This window comes from Ambystoma mexicanum, chromosome 11, assembly GCF_040938575.1.
Source record: "Ambystoma mexicanum isolate Mex_15411 chromosome 11, UKY_AmexF1_1, whole genome shotgun sequence".
Lineage (NCBI taxonomy): Eukaryota > Metazoa > Chordata > Amphibia > Caudata > Ambystomatidae > Ambystoma > Ambystoma mexicanum.
This window is the reverse complement of record NC_090934.1, coordinates 162,999,642-163,022,591: the sequence shown is the minus strand read 5'-3', so window position 1 is coordinate 163,022,591 and position 22,950 is coordinate 162,999,642. Positions and strand designations below refer to the sequence as shown.

The following is a 22,950-nucleotide window of genomic DNA, read 5'->3' as shown; positions in this document are numbered from 1 at the left end:
GTCGCTGTTGCGAACAGGTTGATTTGGGGTTTGCCCCATCGCCGGAAGAGTTGATCCACCTGATCCTGGCGCAGTTCCCACTCGTGACACGCGCGCAGCTCCCTGCTGAGCGAGTCGGCAATGGTGTTTCTTTCTCCTGCCAGGTGGAAGGGAACCAGGAACCTCCCCTGGGCGACCGCCCAGTGCCACAGATCCTGTGCCTCCTTGGATAGGGCTGGGGATCTGGTGCCTCCCTGCTTCCGTATGTAAAACATTGTCGTGGTGTTGTCCGTGAAGATCCGCACCACCTTGCCCTTGAGCGACAGGAGGAACGATTTGAGAGCCCAGAACACGGCTCGGAGTTCCAGGATGTTGATGTGCAGGAGCTTCTCCTCCGGGAGCCAGAGGCCTCTTGCGTGGAGATCTCCGGTGTGGGTGCCCCAACCTTCCAGGGAGGCGTCCGTCGTCACTGTCTCCTGGTACACCGGCGTCTGAAAGTCCTTGCCCGCCGTGAGGTGCGCTCGAACGTCCCACCACTGAATCGCCCGCCGGAACACCTCGTTGAGGGGGACCCTGTCTTCGAAGGTGCCCGTCGCCTGCATCCAACGGGCGTCGAGAAATTCTTGAAGAGGGCACATCCGTAGTCTGCAGAGGCGCACCAGGTAGATGCACGAGGACATCATCCCCAGGAGGGACTTGATGGACCTCACCCTGGCCACGTCCGTGGCTAGCAGGCGCTGCACTTTGCCCAGAATGGTCTTCGTCCGTTCTTCCGACGGTGCCGCCAGGCGCCTCACCATATCGAGCTTCGCTCCCAGAAACAGGCCCACCTGCGACGGCACCAGGTGGGACTTTGGGTAATTTATGGCGAATCCCAGGTCTGCGAGTAGCTGGACGGTCCTCGCAGTGTGTTCGACGGCGAGTTCCCTGGTCCTTCAGCGGATGAGCCAGTCGTCCAGGTAGGGGTAGACGTGAATCCCTGCAGGCGCAGCCGCGCCGCCACAGGTGCTAGGCACTTGGTAAAGACCTGGGGGCCGACTTCAATCCGAACGGCAGTGCTCTGAATTGGTAGTGGCGTCCCTGGACGACGAACCTGGGGAACTTCGGTGACTTTTGAGGATGGGAACGTGGAAGTATGCATCCTCCAGGTCCAACGACGATAGAAAGTCGCCTTCCTCCAGCTGTCCCAGCACGTGCTGGAGGGTGACCATCCTGAACTTTTGTGACCTGATGTATTTGTTCAAACGACGAAGGTCCAGGATGGGGCGCCAGCCGCCCGGCTTCTTCCTGACGAGGAAGTACCTCGAGTACACCCCGGAGCCTCTTCGGGACGAGCTCGATGGCGCCTTTCCTGAGCATCGCCCGTACTTCCAACAGCAGTTGCGGGCCGTGATTTTCCTTCCTGGCCACAGGTGGAACGTGAGGGCACTTCTTCAGGAATTCGATAGAGTGTCCTCTTGCCAGGGTATCCAGCACCCAACGGTCGGTGGAGATGGACTTCCACACGCCGACTAAATTCGTCAGCCGGCCTCCCACTGGGGTGCTTCGGTGGGGGCCCAAGGCCACGGCCGGTTCAGTCCTGCTTGGAGGTGGTGGCCTTGCCGCCCTGGCCACCTTGCCGACGGTGGCGAGGCGCTCCCTGCTTGCCGCGACCCCTGTAGGCCTCCTGAGACGAGGAGCGTGCCGCCTGGCGGTAGGACGAGCCACCGCTGGATCCCTTGGAGGACCCCTGTCTGCCTCCGGAGCTCCGAAAGGGCCGTCGTTGCTGAAGGGCTCCTAGGGAGCGGGCTGTCTCCGTGTCCGTCTTTATGGCTTGGAGGGATTCGTCCACCGCCTTCCCGAACAAGTTGCTGCCGTCGAACGGCATGTCCAACACCCTGGTCTGGACGCCCTGACGGAAGTCGGTCGCCCGGAGCCAACCCCGTCGTCGTAGGCAAACTCCGTTGCCCAGCTGGCGGAACCCGGTATCGGCAATATCGGTTGCCACCGTTATGGCGTGGTCCGACGCCACCTCTCCTTCTTGAAGTATTTCCAGGGCCTCGGACCTCTTGTCCGGTAGGAAGTCCAATATGGGGGCCAGCTTAAACCAGAGCTCCCTGTCGTAACGGGCCACGATCGCCAGGGCGTTGGCCGCTTTGATCGTCGTCGCCGCCGACGAAATGACCCGTCGCCCCATGGCGTCCAACTTCCTACCCTCGCCGTCCGGAGGGGAATTCGGCGTTGAGGCTCCTGACCCCGCCGCTTTCTTCTTCGCCACCGCCGAGACGACCGAGTCTGGCGTTGGCTGGGCCCTGAGGCATAGGGGAGCGGTCTCGGGGACCCGGTACTTCTCGTACTGGTCCCGTTTGGCTGGTGCCGTGGAGGGGTTCTCGAGTACCGACAGGCCCTCCTCCCAGATGTCATCGATTAGAGGCACCGCGATGACAGTCTTCCTCTTGGCCTCCCGGCGCTGATAGAGGAAACCTTCCTTTTTCTGCTCCTCCGGGCAGAGCTGGAACAATTCGGACGCCCTGGCGATCATGGCGTGGAATGAGCCAATCTCGTTGGGCGGAGAGGCCCGTGCGACGGGAAACCCGTTCCGTCGCCCTCAGAACCCGTCGTCGAGCCCACCGCACCGTCATCTCCCAACTCGTGGGAGGATGAGGAGGGAACTGTAGGCCTTACGGGGGCGAGTGGAGGAGAGGGTTGGGTCCTCTGTCGTTTGTTCTGAGGACTTCCCGACGGGCCAGGTTGCGGGTCCTCCGGTCTGGGCCGTGGTAATCTGGTCCTTATCTCAGAGCATAAGGACTGGATCACAGACAAAATGGCCGCCGAGCTATCCTGAGGCCTAGGTTCCGGCTGCGCCGAAGGGAAGGCTGCTCTTCCTCGGTTATCTCCCGAGGATCTTCCTTACGGGATCGAACATTCTCGAATTGGACTTCGAGATTCCTCGCGGCCTCGGTAAGTTCCTCCTCCGAGGCTGACTCCGAGCTCGAGGAGCCTACCGTGCCCCCCCTCGCTTCTTCCATCATGGTGGCCATGACGATGGGCTGAAAAGAGGATTCCCTCCTTGGCGGCAGGGAAACTCTAGTCCCGGAGGCAGTCTCCGCTGGCGGGGTCTCTGCCGGCATGGACAGAGTCGCCGCGATCGCCTCGATAGAGGCCTTTGCCTGCTGGGTAGGGGCCTTCACCACCTTAGGTGCGTCCCGGGCCTTCTCCTTAGGGGGAGGGGCAACGCCTCGCTCCCCCTCTCCCGAGATCGGACGGGGCTTCTCCCGAAGCTTACCCGGGGTCTCGGACTTCCTCTTCCCCGAACCAGAGCGCTGGCTCGTGGTTGACGGTACCGGGGAAGGTGCGCCCTGCCTGGCGACCGAAGAGCCCGACCTTTCGGCGCTCCCGGAGCCAGCGGACTCGCAGCGCTTGGCCTGGTGTTGGGCCCCCGTCACCGGGGCGCCCGCACAGGACTTAGAAGCCCGCTGTGACCCTTTCTTCTTCTCACCCGTTGAGCCCTTCTCCAACCAGCTGGCGAGACGGGATCGACAGTCCCTCATGGTCCGCTCCGACAAGTTCTTGCAGAACTGGCAGTCCTTCTCTACATGAGTCTTGTCCCCATGAAGACAGAGGCATCGCGAATGTTCGTCCTCCTTAAACACATTCTGCAGCCCGCATCCAGGGCAGCTGCGAAACAGCTTGGGTCCGGGTGACGAACTCGCGTCCTGGGCCATCTCGAAGTAGGCCGCAAATCTTCTGGAATCCTCCAAAAGGTTGATTCGACGAAATCTTCACCCTTGAGGGGTGTAGGAAAATCCTGCAACGGGTACCCGTTAACGGGAGTAGAAACGGTGGAGCTTGAAGCTCGATTAACCGAAAAATGTGAAAATACACCTGAAAAATCGCGAAAACGCAGCAAAAGCTCGAGAGCTAAGCACGAGGACTCCCAACACTTGAACGTGCGGTAAAAATCTGAAGATGGCCGACAGAGGCGGGGCTTAGGGAGATGGCAGTCATTGGCTGTGGTCAGTATGACGCAGAGATCAGTGATTTGTTACTACTACGAAAGACAGATCAGAAACTAAACTGTTACTGATTTTTCTTTACCAAGGATTACCAGCCTGACGGGGAATATTCATGAGCATGTGAATCCATGCCATACCCCATGCTGGAGAATGAACATGTTCCGTGAACTACGAGCTCTCGAGGATTCAAACATACCTGCACAGCCACTATAAAGCAAGAATCCTGCCAGCACTGTGCAGTCTGGCCAGAGTACCAAGCCGCTCTACCCACATACGCTAACCATTGCGCATTTCTCTGGCCGGCATCTCTTGGCCCTCTTCCTGCTCCTACCTGTGAGGCTAAAAACGTCAGGGTCATCTTCAACTCCACACTCTCCTTCTCTCCTCACATCCCCAACGTCTCTAAGAAGTCACACCTCCTCAGCGGTATTCTTCCTTTCCTCTCCTTCCCCCAGAAGCTCACTGTCTCCAGAGCTCTGGTTCTCTTATGGCTGGAATACTGCAACAGTCTCTTTCTAAATCTACCTGCCTCTACTCTTCGCCCTCTGCAACCTATCCAAAACAGGACTGCGAGACTTGTCCTTGGCCTCAAGCCCAGGGATCGTATCTCTCCAGGACTGAAATCTCTGCACTGGCTCCCAGTGGCTGCGAGGATTAAGTTCAAAACCCTCTGCATTGTCCACAACGTCTTCTGGGGCCTAAATACCTTCAAAACTCTCTCTTCGTAAATATATTCCTTCTCGAGCTCTTCGCTAATCCTCCTCCAACTCCCTCACGGTCTGTCGCTTCTCCAAGCAACGAGTTGGTGGTAGATCTGTTTCTTCTGCTGGGGCCTCCCTCTGGAACAGCCTCCCTGAACTTGAGGAGAATCATCTCCGGTTCCGGAGGCACCTCAAAACCTTTCATTGCTTCTGCTTTTTCTCCTCCTCTCCCCTGCTGAATTCGTGGCTGAATATGACACTGCACTGGTTATCTGGTTACCTTCTGATCTCTGGCCCAGGTCAGCTCCCCTGCCAGTTGCACACATGCACTGCCTTCCTGGCAACCCCCGCACTTGGGGACCGTTTCTGTATCCCTACAAGTCCCACTACCAGCACTTGACACCTGATGTCTGCACTTACCCTTGCACTTGCCACCTGTTGGCCGTACTTTTCCTTATTGTTATTTATTCATCCCATGCACTGCACTGTCCCCCTCCCCCACATGTTCCCACTTCCCCTTCCCATGCACTTGTGCAATCTGAATGACACGTGGCCTAGTAGGATAGTTGTCCGTCTTTCCTATGTTACCCCCATCCTTGTCTGGTCTTGAAACACTTGTGTATAGGCGCGTTACAACTGCCATGCCATATATATATATCTCTATCTATCTCAGGGAACAAACACAGCAAGGCTTTCAAGACGCTGCAGTGGTCCCGCCTCATGCATAATAATATCTTGGAGCAGGTGATAGTTACCCCCTGCGTATTTGGTAAATGTTAATTGGCCTCTTGTTTTTAATCAGGCAATTTCCAAACTATTCTAAATCCATAACAGAGGGAACTAATCAAGAGACCTGGGAGCTGGATCAACCATTGAAAAGAGCAATCCTGGTTGCCTTACACTGATCACCCTGGCCCTGGTGTATAAAGAAAGCTTGGGAGAACCTTTAAGGTGGGCCAGCTAGAAAGTAGCAGAGGTGCTGTTCTCTGCTCCAACGTTAAACAATTGAAACCACTACCTGGGCCAAGGTAGCCCATCGGTTGGCAGCAGCAGAACAGAAGCTCTGTCACTTACAAGGATGAATCCAAACCAGTAGGACCAATGCGGGACAAAGCATGGTGTTATTTCTTTTGTACAACACATCTACAAAAGGCCTTGGAAATCCCTGAGGGAATTGTTGAAGCAGAACCATAGGACATAGGGCGCCCCAAGAAACTTGGAAACTGAAGGAGAGAACCGAACTGAGTGGCAGTGCCATAGTGAGGCCGGAAGGAAGCGGTTTTTCAGAAGAAACTTCGTGGAAGACTTGAGTGCCCCTGGAATGGAGTGCCTAAGGGAGCATCTTGTGTTTTTGTTCTAGACTATGGCTGGCCATTTATAGTGGAAATTAATGAGCATTTAATTTGGCCATAATTGTGAACACTTGCTTTGAAAGCATTGGGTTAGCCAGGAGTCTAAAGGACTTGCCAAGAATACTTTTGGACTCTTTTGTTGACAGTCATTTTTGGAGTTTGGGTATTTGGAAAGGGCGTACCTAGAAGGAGAAAGACTTCAGTGAGACTTATGTTGGCAGAATATTCCGAAGTGCTGGGAGCACCTGTTGTCCCATCCTTGACACTGACTTGCAAGGTTATCCCCAATTATTTCCCTAGTCCCTGTAGGTCATTGCTCAACCCATAACCTAAAAGCACATTAAACCTGACCTTCTAACTTGTGTTGCATTCATATGACAGAGCAGAATTACAAAACCTTTAGCAAGAGAAACATTTCTACTTCACTTGGATCACCTAAAATCGGTTTTGTAGACCATCTATTAAAATACACAGCAAATACAAAGTGACAAAAAGAAGCAATAAAGTTTAAATGATCTCTTTTAAAGTGACTTACCGTTTATGTAATACCATGTTCCCGAGTTTCAGGTCTCTATGAACAATATTCTTCTGCAATTTAAAAGGTGGATTCAGCATTCATTAGAATATCACGCAAAAATGTGAAACTTTACTTGGAGATTCAAAAGTACAAGTTAGCTACTGTAGTGGTTGTTGCACTCTTAACACAAAACCCAAATCAGCCAGATTAATAGTGCACCCTCAAATAAGCAAGAACAGAACACTTTTATACTGAATAGAATACCAATTTTGGAAGTCCACCATTGACCTGTGAACTCAGCCGTCACCCCAAAAACTCTTGGCTTCCTCCATCTTCTGTTCTTCTCTCCATTCAAACGATTAGTCAGATATAGAAACCAGATCTCCATTCATCTGTATGGTCAGATATAAAAAGTGTGGCGATGGATAGAGTGGCTTTAGAACTGGGTCAGTTCCTAGCATATGCAACTTCTACTGACTTGTATGTTTGATGACCTTTTGTCTAGGATAATGGAAATTAGTACCAGGAGTGGTGGGGAGGCACTAGCCAATTGGAATGCCTGTAGAGTCAGTAAATGCCATTGTTTTTGCCTGGCAACCCTTGCCTCTCCCCCCGCAAACCGTTTTTTCAACCTTGCCCCTGTAGCTCCACCTCCTGGGACCTCCACATCACATCACACTCTCACGGTGTCTGCTACCCACCAGGAACCTGGGAGTTCCAGCTGCTGCTCCAAACACTCCAGACTCAATTTAGCTGTCTGCAGCTACCAGGCCCCCTAACCCCAGCTTCAATGCTCACCTGTCATGGTCACCAAGGGAATTAGTAAAGAGACTTACTCCCTTTACTATTTTCTGTGGGGGCGGTCTTTCTTCATCTTTTTTTTTTTTTTAAGTAGGGAAATGGAGCATGCAAGGTAGCTGCAGCTCCAATTTCGCTACAAAAAAAAGAAACTGTAAAATAGTAGGCTGTAGTCGGATGTAGTTTTACCAAGTTTATCTTTATTACGATATTAACTTAAACAGCAGCTCGCCTGGTGCATGTCAAATCAGCATTCGTTTTCACGATGTTTGGTTTCCGTGATTTAGCTTACAGAGTTCAAAACAGCTCCACTTGGCCTCTCGCCTCTTTTAAATGAAAAAATCAGGTCTTCTCTCCATGGACCTTAACCTTCAGTCTCACTCACCCTCTGATCACTGGGTTAAGAAAACAAAAAGACAAAAAATCCACACGGAAAACCCAGTGCTTGATTAATGGGCGATGGCTGGCTCTTTTCCACAGCAAGTCCGTCTCCGATAGGGATCTCCCTTGTGCCTTTCAGTCAGCCTTCTAATACGCCCAGTAGCAGTCACCTTTCCACTCCTCTCTGGTCTCCGGTTCGGCTTGTAGCTGTAATCAGAAACACCTGGTAAGCTCTCTGTGGCTGCATTTAAGCCCCTCTCCGCTCCACCCCTCCCTTCAGTCTCAAGCCAGTTTTCCCTCCCATTCTCCACACCTGCAGTGCGTTTTCTTTCCTCAGTCCACCCAGTTTCATTCCCTATTTGACCCCACCCTGTATGTCTCTGGGGCCACTGATTTACATGTGGGCTGACGACATTATACCAGTGCCAGTCGCTGGTATATCTATTTCCATTTTGTATGATTGGATTATATCTATGTTGTTTTCCCTTTTTAATTCTGTCTCTGCCCCCTCCTTGATTTCGTTTCTCGTGGTGGATTCTGGGATATGTAGTTTCCTTTTGATTTGCTGTATGTTGGCTGGTTCTCATTACTAGAATATGATCCTCCCTTGGTTCTGTTGCTTCTTTGACCACCTCACATACTCCCCCCCTGGAACAATGCCGATCGGGCATGTTCAAGGCCCTGGATAAGTAATCAGCTACTAGTTGATACTTTCCGGGTTTGTGTACTGTAACAAAATGATAGGGTTGAAGGGTTAAGAACCACCTAAGTACCCTATGGTTAGAGTCTTTCTGGGTGGCTAGCCATCTAAGAGGGGCATGATCGGTAAAGATGGTAAACTTTCGGCCAAGTAAATAATATCGTAGAGATTCAACTGCCCATTTTATCGCTAAACATTCTTTTTCTAGGGTGGAGTATGGCATCTCGTGTGGAAGTAGTTTTCTACTGATGAAGGCAATCGGGCAGAGGTCTTGTTCTGATCCTTGGGATAGTACGGCCCCTAGCCCACATCCTGATGCATCGGCCTGTAAATAAAAGGCTTTTGAGAAATCTGGGCAGTGTAGAACTGGTTGGGTTGATATTAGTTGGATTAAGTGATGAAAAGCCTGCACCGCTTCTGGCTTGATTTGAAGTGGCCGGTTAGTTTTTAAGGCGTCTGTCAGTGGTGCCGCTATGGTGGAAAAATGCGGTATGAATCTTCTGTAATACCCTACGAACCCTAGGAAGGCTCGGATCTCTTTCCGGGTTTCCGGTATTCGTAATTTTTTCAACGCCTGTATTTTATCCACCAACGGTGTGATTACTCCACCACCTACAGAATACCCCAGATATTTGGTAGTTTTGGCTGCCAGCTTGGTTTTCTTGGGGTTGATATGCAGTCCTGCCTCTTGTAAGGACGTGATTACTTTGAGTAGATGTTCTAAATGTTCCTTCCATGTTTTACTAAAAATCACTATGTCATCCAAATAGGCAGCTGCGTATAATTCATGAGGTTTTAGTACCTTATCCATTAAGGCCTGAAAAGTGGCAGGAGCCCCGTGCAACCCAAATGGTAATACCGTAAACTGAAATAGACCTTGAGGTGTTGCAAAGGCTGTTTTCTCCTGATCCGCTGGGTTGAGTGGTATCTGCCAATACCCTTTGGTTAAATCCAATGTACTCAAATAGGATGCAGCACCCAGTTTCTCTATTAGCTCATCTATTCTGGGCATAGGGTAGGCTTCATACTTGGAAATGGTGTTTAGCTGCCTAAAGTCCATACAGAACCGGGTGGTACCATCTGGTTTGGGCACTAGTACCACCGGTGAGCACCATGCACTCTTGGAGGGAATAATGGTACCCAGTTTCAGCATGCTCTCAATTTCTTGTGCTATTTCCCCTCTCTTTGCTTCAGGGATTCTATAGGGTCTGAGGCGTATAATCTTGCCTGCCTCTGTTGGGATTGAGTGCGTAGCCAGATGAGTCCTTCCAGGTAGACTCGAGAATGTCTTTGCTACCGGGCCCAGGGTGTCAAATAATTCAATTCTTTGTGTGTCGCTTAATTGTTCCCCCAGGCTCACGTCTTGTAGATTATCATCCGAATGTGTGACCATTTGTTCCGGGACTGACATCTCTACTAGAGACGTGCACAATATTGTTGAGTCTCTTTCTTTCCACAATTTGAGTAGATTAATGTGATAGTTCTGGTGTTTGTTTTGTCTATCTGGTTGCTCCACCTCATAATTCACCGGACCCAACACCTTTGTTATACTATATGGGCCTTTCCACTGGGCGAGCATTTTGTTCGTGTGAGTGGGTAATAACACCAGCACCTTGTCTCCTATTTTAAGTGTCCTAGGTCTGCTTCCTTTGTCATAATACTTCTCTTGTGTTTCTTGAGCTCGCCCCAGGTTTTCCTGAGCATAGTTTCTGAGTTTTCCCAAGTGATCCTTTAGTTCATTCACATATTCCGTTAGAGTTGTTTCTTCCTGCTGTTCCCAAGTGTCCTTTAGTAATCCTAAAATAGATTTTGGTTGTCTCCCGAATAATAATTCAAATGGGGAATACCCAGTTGAAGATTGAGGAGTATCACGTAAAACCATCAATACCCATGGCAGTACTTTCTCCCATCCCAGACCAGTGGGGCTGGTTGCTCGTTTTATCATTTGTTTGATGGTTTTGTTGTATCTTTCCACCAGCCCATCAGTTTGTGGATGGTACACCGAGGTCCTTAAATGGGTGATACCAAGGGTCTTGCATACTTCTTTCATAACGTTCGACATGAAATTACGTCCTTGGTCTGTTACAATCTCAAGGGGAATCCCCACTCTAGCGAAATAAGGTAAAAGTACATCACACACTTGTTTGGCCGACATTCCTTTTAATGGAAATGCTTCTGGATATCTAGTGGCATAGTCCACCACCACTAGTATGAACCTGTATCCTCTGCTAGTAGGCTCCATTGGACCCACAATGTCTAGTCCTATCCTCTGAAATGGTTCTTTGATCAATGGCATTCTTTGTAAAGGTGCTCGTGCTGGAATATGGGGGCTTGTTTTCTGACATATCTCACATTCTTGGCAATATTTGGCTATCTCAGCGTAAACCCCTGGCCAATAGAAATTTTGCAACACTCTTTTTATGGTCTTGTTCTCGGCTAGATGTCCTCCTGTGGTATGGTCATGTGCCAGCTGAATCAGCCCTTTCCTGTAGGACTGGGGAACCAACAATTGCTCCTTCTTTACGTTATCAGATCCCTGGGTTACTCGATAGATTAACCCCTGTTTCTCTTTAAAGTAGGGAGTAGTAGGTTGGACCCCGCTAGTGTCTAGAGCTTGCTCCCTGGCCCTTTTTAATGTTTCATCCAGCCCTGTTTCTGTTCGAAATGAAGGCATATGGTCCCCCACCTTCCAGTCTATGATGGAAATGTCTTTATACGCTTCCTGATTCCCTCGGTTTCTCCTTTTCTGGGCTTTAGATAATTTTTCCCGACTACATGCCCCCAATAGTTCTGTTTTCGAAAATGGGGCTTCTCTCAACCATCTATCGAATTCAGGCAGATCCGTTCCTATTAGTACCGGAGCGGGCAGGGTAGGAATAACGGCAGCTGTGATGGGTATCTCCTGCCCATGTATTCCCAACACAATGTCTTTAGAAGGATACCCTTTTACATCCCCATGCACACACTTTATGTCAATGTTTCTCACCTGTTCGCTATCTTGCTCGATCACATGGGGCTGTATGGCTGTCTGTCGGCTTCCGCTATCCATCATTGCTTGACGGGGATGACCATCGACTGTGACCTCTATCACGTAAGGCAGTCGTTTCCTTCGGTATTCCTGCGTTTGCATGGATCCAATTTCCATTGGTTCAATTTTTGGTTTTTTTGAACAGAAACGCGCAATATGCCCCCACTCTCCACACTCAAAACATTGGGGTGCCTGTCCTTTGCTTAATCCAGTCCCATTACTGGGTCGGGGTTCGGCCTTGTTCCTGGGTTCGGTTCCTGGTCCTTTATATGTTCCGAGACGTACTTGGGCCGCTTCCACACCTGGTCTCAATTGGGTGGCAGGAAAAGGTCGGGTGCTCCCTGCCTTCTGATATGCTGTTGACACGTCTATTGCCTCGGCCAGTGATAGATGGTGATGTTGCCTCACCCACCGCTGAATTGGTCCTGGTAAGGCATCAATAAACTGTTCCATCATTACTTTATCCTTAATCTGTCCTATTGTGGCGGTGCCTGTTTGCAACCATTTTTCCGCCAAATCTTGTACTCTGTAGAACAATTGTCTTGGACTTTCACCTGGTTTCAATCGGGTTTCTCGAAACTTGAGCCTGTAGGATTCTTCATCCATGCCAAGTCTTTCCAAAACGGTTTTTTTAATTTCAGTGTAAGGAGTGTCTCCGGTGGGGTTAGCCGCTTGGTATGCCCCCTGCATTACCCCTGTGAGCAAGGGAGCCAGATAGAAGGCCCATCTATCCTGTGGCCATTGAGCTGCTCTAGCTATTCTCTCGAAGTTAACAAAGAAAAAACTGGGGTCTTCTCCTGCTTGGTATTTTTGTAATACCGTAGGCGGTATTACTGGATGCGTCCGGTTCGTGGCCACTGCTTCTCCCAGTATTCTTAACGCTTCCCGTCCTTGCTCTTGGGCAGCATTTTGTACCTGTATAGCCTGTTGAAGGGTTTGTCTGTCCGCCTGTGCCTGGTGACTTTGCACTTGTAAAAGTTGCTGCAGCTGCTGTTGTCCTTCTGCGAGTGCCTTTACCACGGCTTCCATGTTTTCTGCTTGGGCGTTCTCTGGAATCCCACCGCTGCCACCACTGTAAAATAGTAGGCTGTAGTCGGATGTAGTTTTACCAAGTTTATCTTTATTACGATATTAACTTAAACAGCAGCTCGCCTGGTGCATGTCAAATCAGCATTCGTTTTCACGATGTTTGGTTTCCGTGATTTAGCTTACAGAGTTCAAAACAGCTCCACTTGGCCTCTCGCCTCTTTTAAATGAAAAAATCAGGTCTTCTCTCCATGGACCTTAACCTTCAGTCTCACTCACCCTCTGATCACTGGGTTAAGAAAACAAAAAGACAAAAAATCCACACGGAAAACCCAGTGCTTGATTAATGGGCGATGGCTGGCTCTTTTCCACAGCAAGTCCGTCTCCGATAGGGATCTCCCTTGTGCCTTTCAGTCAGCCTTCTAATACGCCCAGTAGCAGTCACCTTTCCACTCCTCTCTGGTCTCCGGTTCGGCTTGTAGCTGTAATCAGAAACACCTGGTAAGCTCTCTGTGGCTGCATTTAAGCCCCTCTCCGCTCCACCCCTCCCTTCAGTCTCAAGCCAGTTTTCCCTCCCATTCTCCACACCTGCAGTGCGTTTTCTTTCCTCAGTCCACCCAGTTTCATTCCCTATTTGACCCCACCCTGTATGTCTCTGGGGCCACTGATTTACATGTGGGCTGACGACATTATACCAGTGCCAGTCGCTGGTATATCTATTTCCATTTTGTATGATTGGATTATATCTATGTTGTTTTCCCTTTTTAATTCTGTCTCTGCCCCCTCCTTGATTTCGTTTCTCGTGGTGGATTCTGGGATATGTAGTTTCCTTTTGATTTGCTGTATGTTGGCTGGTTCTCATTACTAGAATATGATCCTCCCTTGGTTCTGTTGCTTCTTTGACCACCTCACAGAAACATTGAAAAAGGGGTGAAAAAAAACGAAAAGTAAGAAGAGAAATAGGTTGGTACCTGGGTTGGATCAGAGTACCACCAGTGGTGTGTCCAAGCAGGGACAATTGGGCGCATTCTCTGATTTGGCAGTGGAGAAACATGCCAAAAACCCTAACCAGTTAACCAAAAAAGCATTCCCCTTTGGAATCTGGTTGCGGAAAACCACAAGAGTTTTCTTTTTTAAGTAGATCAATTAGTGGTGTGCTCCATTTTGTAAAAAACTATGACCCATGCGATTTCACTGCATCGCAAAATTTTGAATTCGAAAAAGCCAAATTCGAAATGCACGCTGTGGTGAAATCATGCATGATTATAGGCGCATTCCGCTACCCCCCCCCACCCTATTTATCTGTTGGTGGCACACCTTGTGTGCCGCAGACTCCCTCCATCTCTATGCAATGCTGGTTCCCTTCACTTACATGGGTGGGAACCAACGCTGCAGTCTTTTTTTTGTACAACTATGTACATGAAGCGGGAACCCCCCCCCCCCCACAACCCCTGGTAACATTGTAACGAACAAGGGTGCGGGGGGACACCCCTGCTGCCCTTGTTCACTACAATGGTACTGTACAGTGAATTTGAGCGACATTTTGATGTGTACAAAATGTTCATACATCCGAAATTCGATGAAATCTAACATACTTTTTGTCGCTTTAAAACTAAAAAAAATTAAAGATGGTTGGGTAATACCAAAAACGATACCCTAGATGGGGTCTGGCCAATGAAAGGGTCTTCATCTTATTAACTGTTGCACAACTGGAAGAGGCCTAAAACTAGTGCAGTTAAAACTAAATGCAGAGCTGAAAAAGCTAAAGCTCGTCTTTCTGAATAGTGCACAGTATCTCTAGATTGCCAGTGGATGCCGTTGTTCTAAAGGTACGAGTTCAAAGTCTAAAGATAAGCATGGGAATAAGGAAAGACGTGCTGCAAGGGCATCATAGCTATGTGGTTCCAGCATTACAGAGACCATGACGGAGCCATCTTGGACATGTCCTGCTCACAGACAGTAGCATGTCCATCATTAACTAGTGGTTCTGTGAACAAAAAAAGGATGTTTAGCCTAATTTAGGGCAAGTTACATGCGAGTGAAATTCGATTGGAAACCGGTTGGTTCAAAAAAAGGGTCATATTTTCCCGGTATTTTATGTGAAATACACATAAAATAGTATTACAAAAGTACTGTTTTAATTTGATAATTTTATTTTTGAACCCGTGGCCCCACAGCAAGAATAAAACGTTTGATATCAAGTAACTCATTCATAGTCTATTTTGGAGGCATTTATTCTTCCTCTTGCCCTCCTTTAAAATGCCTCAGACAGGATAGTTAATTCTGCAGTGGGAAGATACCACCAATATCATTGTAGCCAATGGTCCATTCTAAGCCTTCACACTCGCAAGCAAATACATACGAGCCTGGAGTAAGAATTACATAGTTGATCCCTCTTTTAGTCTCACAACTGGTACTTTTACCGCTCTGTATTTAATTTGTCCAGTGCTAGTTTCTACACAAAATCCCAAAATAAATTAAAAATACGACTTTGATGACACAAACAGCAAAGGATCATGTGACAACCCAAAATCCATTTTGCTCGTGGCAATAAAAGGTTAAGTCTCAACTCTGTAAGTAGCATATTCTAGCCAAATTCCACCGATGATCCAGCACGAGTGGAAATGTTGATGGTAAATTACCCCTTTTGAAACTTTAGGCTTATAGTCACATTTCAGATTACGTGTGCAACATTTTCAACAAATACAGGTGTAAATCTGAAATAGTGTAAACGATCCTTCAGAACATCTCGAAAACAGGCTTACACTTGCAGATGTTTGAGCAGAAATGTCAGTCTCGCTTCAGAACCTTACGAACGTTCTTATTGGTGCAGCTTTTGAACAAAGGAGAATTCTTAAAGAAATTTGGAATGCACATTAATCAGATATTTCTGCCGACGCCCCCTGTATATTTTACACGAAAGAACCTACAAACTCTTCTCATCAAAAAAAAATCTTACCAATCACTGGCTACTTCACCCACCCTTACTTCTACGCCTCTGGATGCCGCACCCCCACTACCTACCAAGCCCAGCTCCTCTTCTACTCACACACTGTAACCTCTGCATGCATCCCCATTTACAGTACTTTGTTGCTTCACAGCTAGGTTTGCGCTTTCGATATCCCACCTATTCAATGACAAATTCTGTCATTTTTCGTACCTGGGTTAACATCATTCTTCCTAAAAAGATCAGCAAATTTACCTTGTGCAATGCTTCCACGACCCGTACCACATCGTAGAAAATGACCACGGCTTCCCGCTCACTCAGCCGCTTCTCTTTGATAACATAATGCTGAAGGTTGATCAAGTCAGCCGTTTTGTCACTGAAATCATGTGCACAAAGGCAGTCCAAAACCAAACAAATTCGTTTCTTAGTTTTCTTGACAAGTTTGTTGGCATCTAAATCTTCAATTAAATCACAAGCTCGATCCTGAAATGAGAAACAAAATAGGTAAAATGCATTGAAAATATGCAGCTTTTTTAAACCACGGTTCGTTTGCAGTAGTTGAGATCACATGCATGCCACAATTATAGCTGCTTTCTCGTTTCCTTATTCTAGCATTTCCCTTGACACTTTCAAAGTTGCCGTAGTAAAGGCAAAACCACCTGGCACGTACTTCAAAGTATTCAATTATTTGAGGATCAACTTTATTTCATGCGAATTACCAAAATATGGCTATTAAAGAACCGGGATAGAATTGTTTTTGATGTGCAATTGGTACATATTTGGTATTAAGACTCTTGGCCACAGCCAATGCTGTTCCTTCAGATTTGAAAAGTTTGCTGATGCCAACCCTTCCCAACTTAATAATAAATTAACCTGCTCACTGAGTGGGTCTCTACTGGCAATATCTCTCCACGCTATAGATTCATCCCAGGTAGGCAAACACTGCAGGCAGACCCTCAAGAGCGGACAATCAGGGCAATTCTGCGGACAGTGCAACAGTAGTGCTTGTATAGTCTGTGTCCGGAAAGACTTTCCTCATTCTAGACCAGCCACACCTCCACAGAAAACCATTTATAAGACCATGGATTCACAAATTGCTTTCTGGACATGGGGGCATTTCGATTAGGTGGGTAGAGGCAGGGAAGCACAGCATCTCCCCAGGGGTGGCAGACTTTGAATTAAAAGTGATGTAGCTTTATTTAATTTCTGCTATATAGAACATTAGGATCATCAACAGTATAAGGAAGGAGTGTAATTGCTAAGTGGTGCCTGTGAGGTTACGAATAGCAGACAAATTCCTTGAAAATACAGCCAGTCGCAGTGGATGTGGAAGAATCAGGCTGCAAGTTGCCATTGAATGTGTGAGGCACGTTTCAGGCTATGTTAATTCAGTAAGGGGATTTGCAATTGGAGAGTAATTGTGTGGTTAACATGAACATTGTGAAATAGCCACAGCATTAAGGAGCCCAGCATAATCCCTGAACCAAAGCCCTTAAATCCACCATAACTAATACAGGTAGAGTTAGCCAACAGCCAATACTAACAAGTTAAAATCTACTTTCTGGGTGAGGACTCTTGACAATCAAGAAATCGATCTCAAAATAAGCCCCAATGAATTTGCAATTAGCCAGCTCTGAGCAGAGTGATGGGATACTTTTACTTCAAACTCTCCATAAAACATTTACCAGAGCCCCAAAGTAGGGTCAATAGGCGTGGGGGTATAGAGCCAGGGGGTAGACTGAGGAATGGTAGGTGAGAGTCAGACAGGGTAGATTAGGTTTGGGTAGCTCCATCCGTCCCAGAAGAAGCCATCACTCCAACCAACTCCGGGTACCCACTGTAAGAGCCAAAGCCGGCGGCATTGGCTTCCCACACAGCACCTAAGCTCTGGAATGCCCTCCCCAACTCACTCCGAGCAGAACCATCACTGTACTCATTTCGCAAATCCCTCAAAACCACTCTATTCAACTAACTTCTTCCCTCCTTCACCTACACTAGCTCGCATACGTCTGATACGAAATGTGTCCTGTAATGAAAATTGCTTTGTAACCAATCTTCCTTCCACTGTAACCAGATTATGTATGTCTTCATGTAACAGCGCCACGATGACCCCGGGCTGACGTGCGCTTTAAATAAAACCGAATAAATAAATAAAATAGCTGCCGGGGGGGAGGGGCGAGTGGAGGATGGGCGATGGACAGAGGGTATGGATGGAGCAGCATTTGGGCCAGAGCATGAGGGTTGCCAGGGACTGTTGCGAGAGGAAGGGAAAGAAGAATTAGAGGCAGGCGGCGAGAAGCAGCATAGGCAGGGGCATGGTGATGTTGGAGTGGAGGATATACGGAGCGGGGTGAGATGATCGAGCCTGGGAAGATTTATAACAACGTAAATGTAATAGGTTGGTAACAACCAGTACTGCTCATGGTAGAGTTCAGAGGTGGTGGGCCAGGGAGAGTCTGGGGATTGGCCATGCCTGTACAGCACCAAACAGAAGTCACCCTTGACCTCACCACCCTTTACCAGGCACACTGCATATATGTAGTTCGTGCATGTGTTCAAGACATCAGCATCATGCACAACGTCCAGGATTTCAATGTGTGCACCACCTTCTGAATAAGAGTGGTGCAAAAAAGTATACATTTTAACAACTCCCAGAAAACAAAGTATCTGGGAAGTAAAGCTCTGGCATTTTGTTTTTCTTTGAAAAAGTCCATTTGAAAGGTCCCAAATATAATTAGTTGTGTTTTTTTTGTATTATTTTTCTATAAAAGCTACTAAATGTGCATTTTTACATCTATTAGAGGCTCTTGACCAATAGCATTTGCTGCTTCGTTCAAGGCTTTCCTTTGAGAAGAACTACATGACTGTTCTTGGATCTTGTGCCGTCCGAGTCAAAAAACAAAATTATGTTATGAATATGGCAAGATCTTTGCCTCCATCTTTAGATCTGGCAGGAAAGTCTGCTGCCTATACTGTTGGCACCTGATATTGATATAAGATATGGCATTTATAACATGCGTATACACAAGCGTTTCATTGTCCTACCAATCCTTCACAGACCTTTCACAGCTCAGAGTTGGAGATTGGCGGCACTGGAGCCATGAACCCAGCCTAGCTTGCCACCACAGGGAAATTCAGGATTATCATTTCTGTATTACTGGGTCCTATGCATCGCACACTAATAAAGAAAAGTTGTTGTCTGTGGAGAAAATGTGACCAAATCCACATATGATCTCCGAGAAAGTGGCTTCCACTGCAGGGGGGGTGAAGGTCTTCCCCTTCAAGAGGTTTTCTCTTGACCACCACTGCAGAGAGAACGAGGGCTGGCGAGACAACTAACAGATCTTCCCATTGTCCGCTGGCCTGACACCACTAGCTGTTGAGCCACTCTTGCATGGGTCGCATGCGCAGCCGCGCGTGGGGAACCAAGTATATGCATGACGCCATCATCCCTAGCAATCGCATGGCTTTGCGTACCGTCACCTCTCGATCGGCTACATACTGAGCATGTTCTGAACCCTCTCGTTGGAAGGGAAGACCAGACCATCTTCCGTCCGGATTAGGGCCGCCAGGAACTGTTTTGCCTGGCTGGGGACCAAGCTGGATTTCTTTTCGTTGATGGGGTAGTAGGTGGGGTTTCCGGAAGGTTGACTTGAAGTTGCCCGTGCCGTAGTTGTTCTGAGCGGCGCAGACCTGTCCTCGAAAGGACCGCCGAGGATTATTACCCCTCTGAAGAGGGTAATTGAGAAATTTGGTGTAGTGACTTCATAGTCTCGTGCTCTTTCTTGGCTGTCTCCAACGCTTCGTCTACCGCCTTCCCGAAGAGGTTAGTGTCACGCTCACCTGATTCCCACGGAGGCGCAGGTCTGGCTTCGAGTGCTGATGCTTCGTCAATGGTGAAGCGCAGGACTCTGAAGATGGACAGGAAGGGCCCCTCTACTCTGGCTTTCCTGGCTCGCAGGAATATTCCCCTGTGCGTGAAAAGGGAGTATTACCTACTGACGGAATAATGCTCAAGCCTCCCACTCCCTTCCAACCCTCCACGATACCCTTCCACGATTCCCGTGAAGTCTCACCTTAGGGTCTGGAAGGATGAGTTCTCCATCCTGCTTCTGATGCAGGGGCACGTTGAAACCCAGTTACTTCACTGGATTGAGGTTTGATGGGAGTTCAAAATAAGCTTGACTATTCAGGTGAGGCGTTGTAAGAGTTCTGTTGCAAGTTCAAAAGTTCAAGCTTAATAATAATGTTCATTGTCTTTTTGCAGCAAGCGCTAATGCTTATGTCTTTTTCCCCTTAGGGGCCGGGGTTCGGAATGCCTGAGATATGGCGCCGACCCGAAGTGAAACGTGCAGTTCCAGTAAATGACAGGTAAGTTCTGGATGAGCGTTCAGGTAATGTCTTTGCATTCGCTCATTCAATGTCTTTGTCTTTTTTCCCCATAGGGGCTGGGGTCCGGAATGCCAGGAAGCAGCAGGACCTGAAATTAAATGGGAATGACCCAACAAGTAAGTCTTAGAAGGAAACTGAGCCTTTCCTATTCCCTTCCTTCTCTCACCTTGTTTTCTTGTCTTTTTCTCTCTAGGCTCAGGGAAGTGGGTGCGGATCCGGATGATCGCTGCTGAAGATGGAGGCGCCCAGGAAAGGTGAGTGAAATGCAGCGCTGCAGCGATCGAAGCGAAATGCTTTTAAAATGATGTCTTCCCGTTCAGGATCGTCGGTGTGATGTCTCCGTGATGCAGCTTTAGTAGGTAAGGTCTTCTTTCTCCCCAATTCTCTCTTATCTCCCCTTGCAGGCGACCCAGGATGCTGACAGGCGTGGCTGAAGTCCAGATGCAGGAGCTGACACAGTGAGCGTCCAGCTGCGAGGAGCAGAACAACGCGAAGCGTGAGTTGCTGATCGGGCATGGTTTAAATAGATTTGGGAGAAGTTCCAGGTATGTAACCTTCCCTGACCACACCCAGGTGGAAAGTAGTCCCACAGGTAAAGTAGTTCCATTCAGGCCTCAAGAGGGCCTGGATGTAGCAGCATGGTCTGCATCAGGTAAGTGCACATTAAAACACTTGAACACATGTCTAGCTTTATGAGCCTGGCGCCTAAGGCGCCAGGACAGGGGTCTAACCTGAGCCTGGCGCCTAAGGCGCCAGGACTGTGTCCAAAGGGCCCCAGCTTGGGCCCGCTGGCACTTCCCTGGGGGGGAATGATGCCTGCCTCTGGGGTTGCTGGGTCGGACCTGGCTCCTTGGAGGTAGGCATCATAACAGTTAGTCTCCTCGATGGGCTTGTTAATGAGAGATGCTTGAGTCTCTAGTCTGAAGCCCGACGTGCGCAGCAACGCGTGTCTCTTCAGGAGAGTGCCCTGTGCGAGAGACCTGCCTGCTGTCTCTGCGGTGTCCAGGGTGTTCTTGACCACATTCTGGTTGACGAGTTTGCCCTCCGAAACAATGCCGAGAAGCTTGGCTCTAGCTGGTTCTGGAACCTCTTGAAGGCCTTCCCGGAGCAGGTTCCATTGGGCGTCAGCGTAGCTTGCTAGTAACATCGTGTTATTAGCAATCCTAACGGTATAGGCCGCTACTGATGTAACCCGTTTGCCTAAGGCATACAACCTTTTGGACACCTTGTCTGGGGGTGACTCTCCTGTGGCAAAGGGAACCCCTGCACTCTTATGAGTGTTGGTCACTACCAGCGAGTCCTGGACCGTGTGTCCTTTGATATGCAGAGGATCGGTGGGGGAGGGTCGGAAAAGTTTCGACCCTCGGGTTCACAGCCCTAGTGTGAGAGGGTGTGAACAAGGATGGGGCTATTCGTCTCTTTACAGAATTCAGGAGAGGAATAGACTGGCTTGCCGGAGGTTTTTCATTAATAATATCCTCCACGAAATATTGTTCGGGCAAGGCCTCAAGCGTGGCAATTTTAAAGAATTCTGCAGCTTTTTCAATGTAGTGTTGAAAGCCATTTGATCATCCACCAGGGAGGCCTGCCGAGCCGGGGTCGATGGGGGAGAGTCAATGCAAACGATAGAGTTCTGATCCTCTTGCTGGGCCTCCTCCCAGTTTTCCGTTGCTTCTTGATCTTCCCCATAGTTGTCGAGAAAAGAGGACGACTCCTCTTCCGTGTAGATGTCCCTGTACGTGTCCATCTGGACATCTTCCTGAAAATCGACTTCTTGTTGGACATCCTGTGTTTGAGGGTTAGGGTCTACCCGAGCCTTCTTCGGTGGAGGCTGATCAGAAGCCCTGAAAAATTGCTCCAGCCGATCCATACACCCCTCGAATTGTTCTGTAGTCCATTTGGAAGACCCAAAAGGACCTAACTGAGTAGGAATCGTGTTCTCCAGCCTAAGGCGAGAAGAGGATCTCCTCAGGGTGCTTGAAAGGGGCACTTGGCTATCCTCGTAAGAATCTTCGGGATCGTAGTCCAAATCGGTTGGAAACTTTTTGGCGGATTGGCCCATAACTTTAGGCGGAACCAGCACTAGGCCCACCGCCGATGCGATCCTATTGATACTCTTACGGATAGTCACCGAATCTTAGGGAGACAATGCTTCTGATGATGTGTCGGTGACGGTTGCCAGTCATTTGGTCGAAAACAATTGGTCGACTGGACAACTGGTCGAATCAATTTGGTCGAAAACCAAATGGTCGATTTTTTTAAAAATTATTTTTACCCCTTTTTTGGTTTTTTTGGGGGGTTCCCCCCCCAACCCCCTTTTTTTCTCCCCCCCCCCCCCACACACGAAAACCCACAAAACAAATAAAAAAAAATGTTTGACCATTTGGTTTTCGACCAGTTTGCAGTCGACCAGTTTGCAGTCGACCAAATGACTGGACACCGTCGGTGACGGAAAATCCTTCCACGGCACCAGAAGGGCCTGTGGCTGGTTTCTCGGGTAGAGGCCTAGTCGTAGTTTTCGGGCCTGTAAGGGCCTTGGAAGCTGTCGAAGTTTCTTGTCCAGAAGCTTCGGCACGTGTAGTTTGGGGAGTAGCACCCTTTTTATGTTTATTATGCCCAGTCTCTATGCGCTGCTGCGGATGCGGGGAAGGCTTTGGATCAGAGTGATCCGAGGGTACCGCCGAAACTTCCGGTGGCCCCGTTACGATTTCGCCTTCTTCGACGATGTTGTCGAGGACGGCGCATGGGTTGTGTGTTTGGTGCAGTGCGATTGTACGCCCCTGTCGCCGGGGGTGGTCCCTGTAGCAAGACCGGAGTCGAGCCTGGAAGGGTCGGGGACGGGCGTGGCGGACCTAGAAGTATCCGCCTCAAGGTCTATAACGTCCGCGTTGGACGTTTGGCCATCCGACGTGCCCCGGTCACTTTCGGCTGGTGTCGCGGCAGGGGAAGGAGGCTCCACGCGTGACATGCCGTACGCAGCCCACCGCTTTAACCGGCGCTCAGTAAGGGTCTTAGGTTTAAGGAGTTTACACGCCGAACACCGCCTTTCATCGTGCTCTAGGGGGGAGACAAAAGTTACACGTCGTGTGCTCGTCTTTCCGCAGATATCTGACCCTACACACAGGGCAGAATCT

General features: G+C 48.9%; 1 protein-coding gene across 8 annotated transcripts in view; it reads right to left on the bottom strand.

The window, feature by feature from the left end:
- The window catches only part of STK40 (serine/threonine kinase 40), an 856,346-nt gene that overhangs the window by 246,450 nt on the left and 586,946 nt on the right, over positions 1–22,950 (bottom strand). For all 8 annotated transcript variants that reach the window (XM_069622689.1, XM_069622690.1, XM_069622691.1 and 5 more), the window contains 2 exons: positions 15,680–15,907; positions 6,563–6,615 (listed from right to left, as the gene is read on the bottom strand). In XM_069622689.1, coding sequence (XP_069478790.1) covers positions 6,563–6,615; positions 15,680–15,907 — 281 coding nt within the window. The remainder of the gene's footprint in view (positions 1–6,562; positions 6,616–15,679; positions 15,908–22,950) is intronic.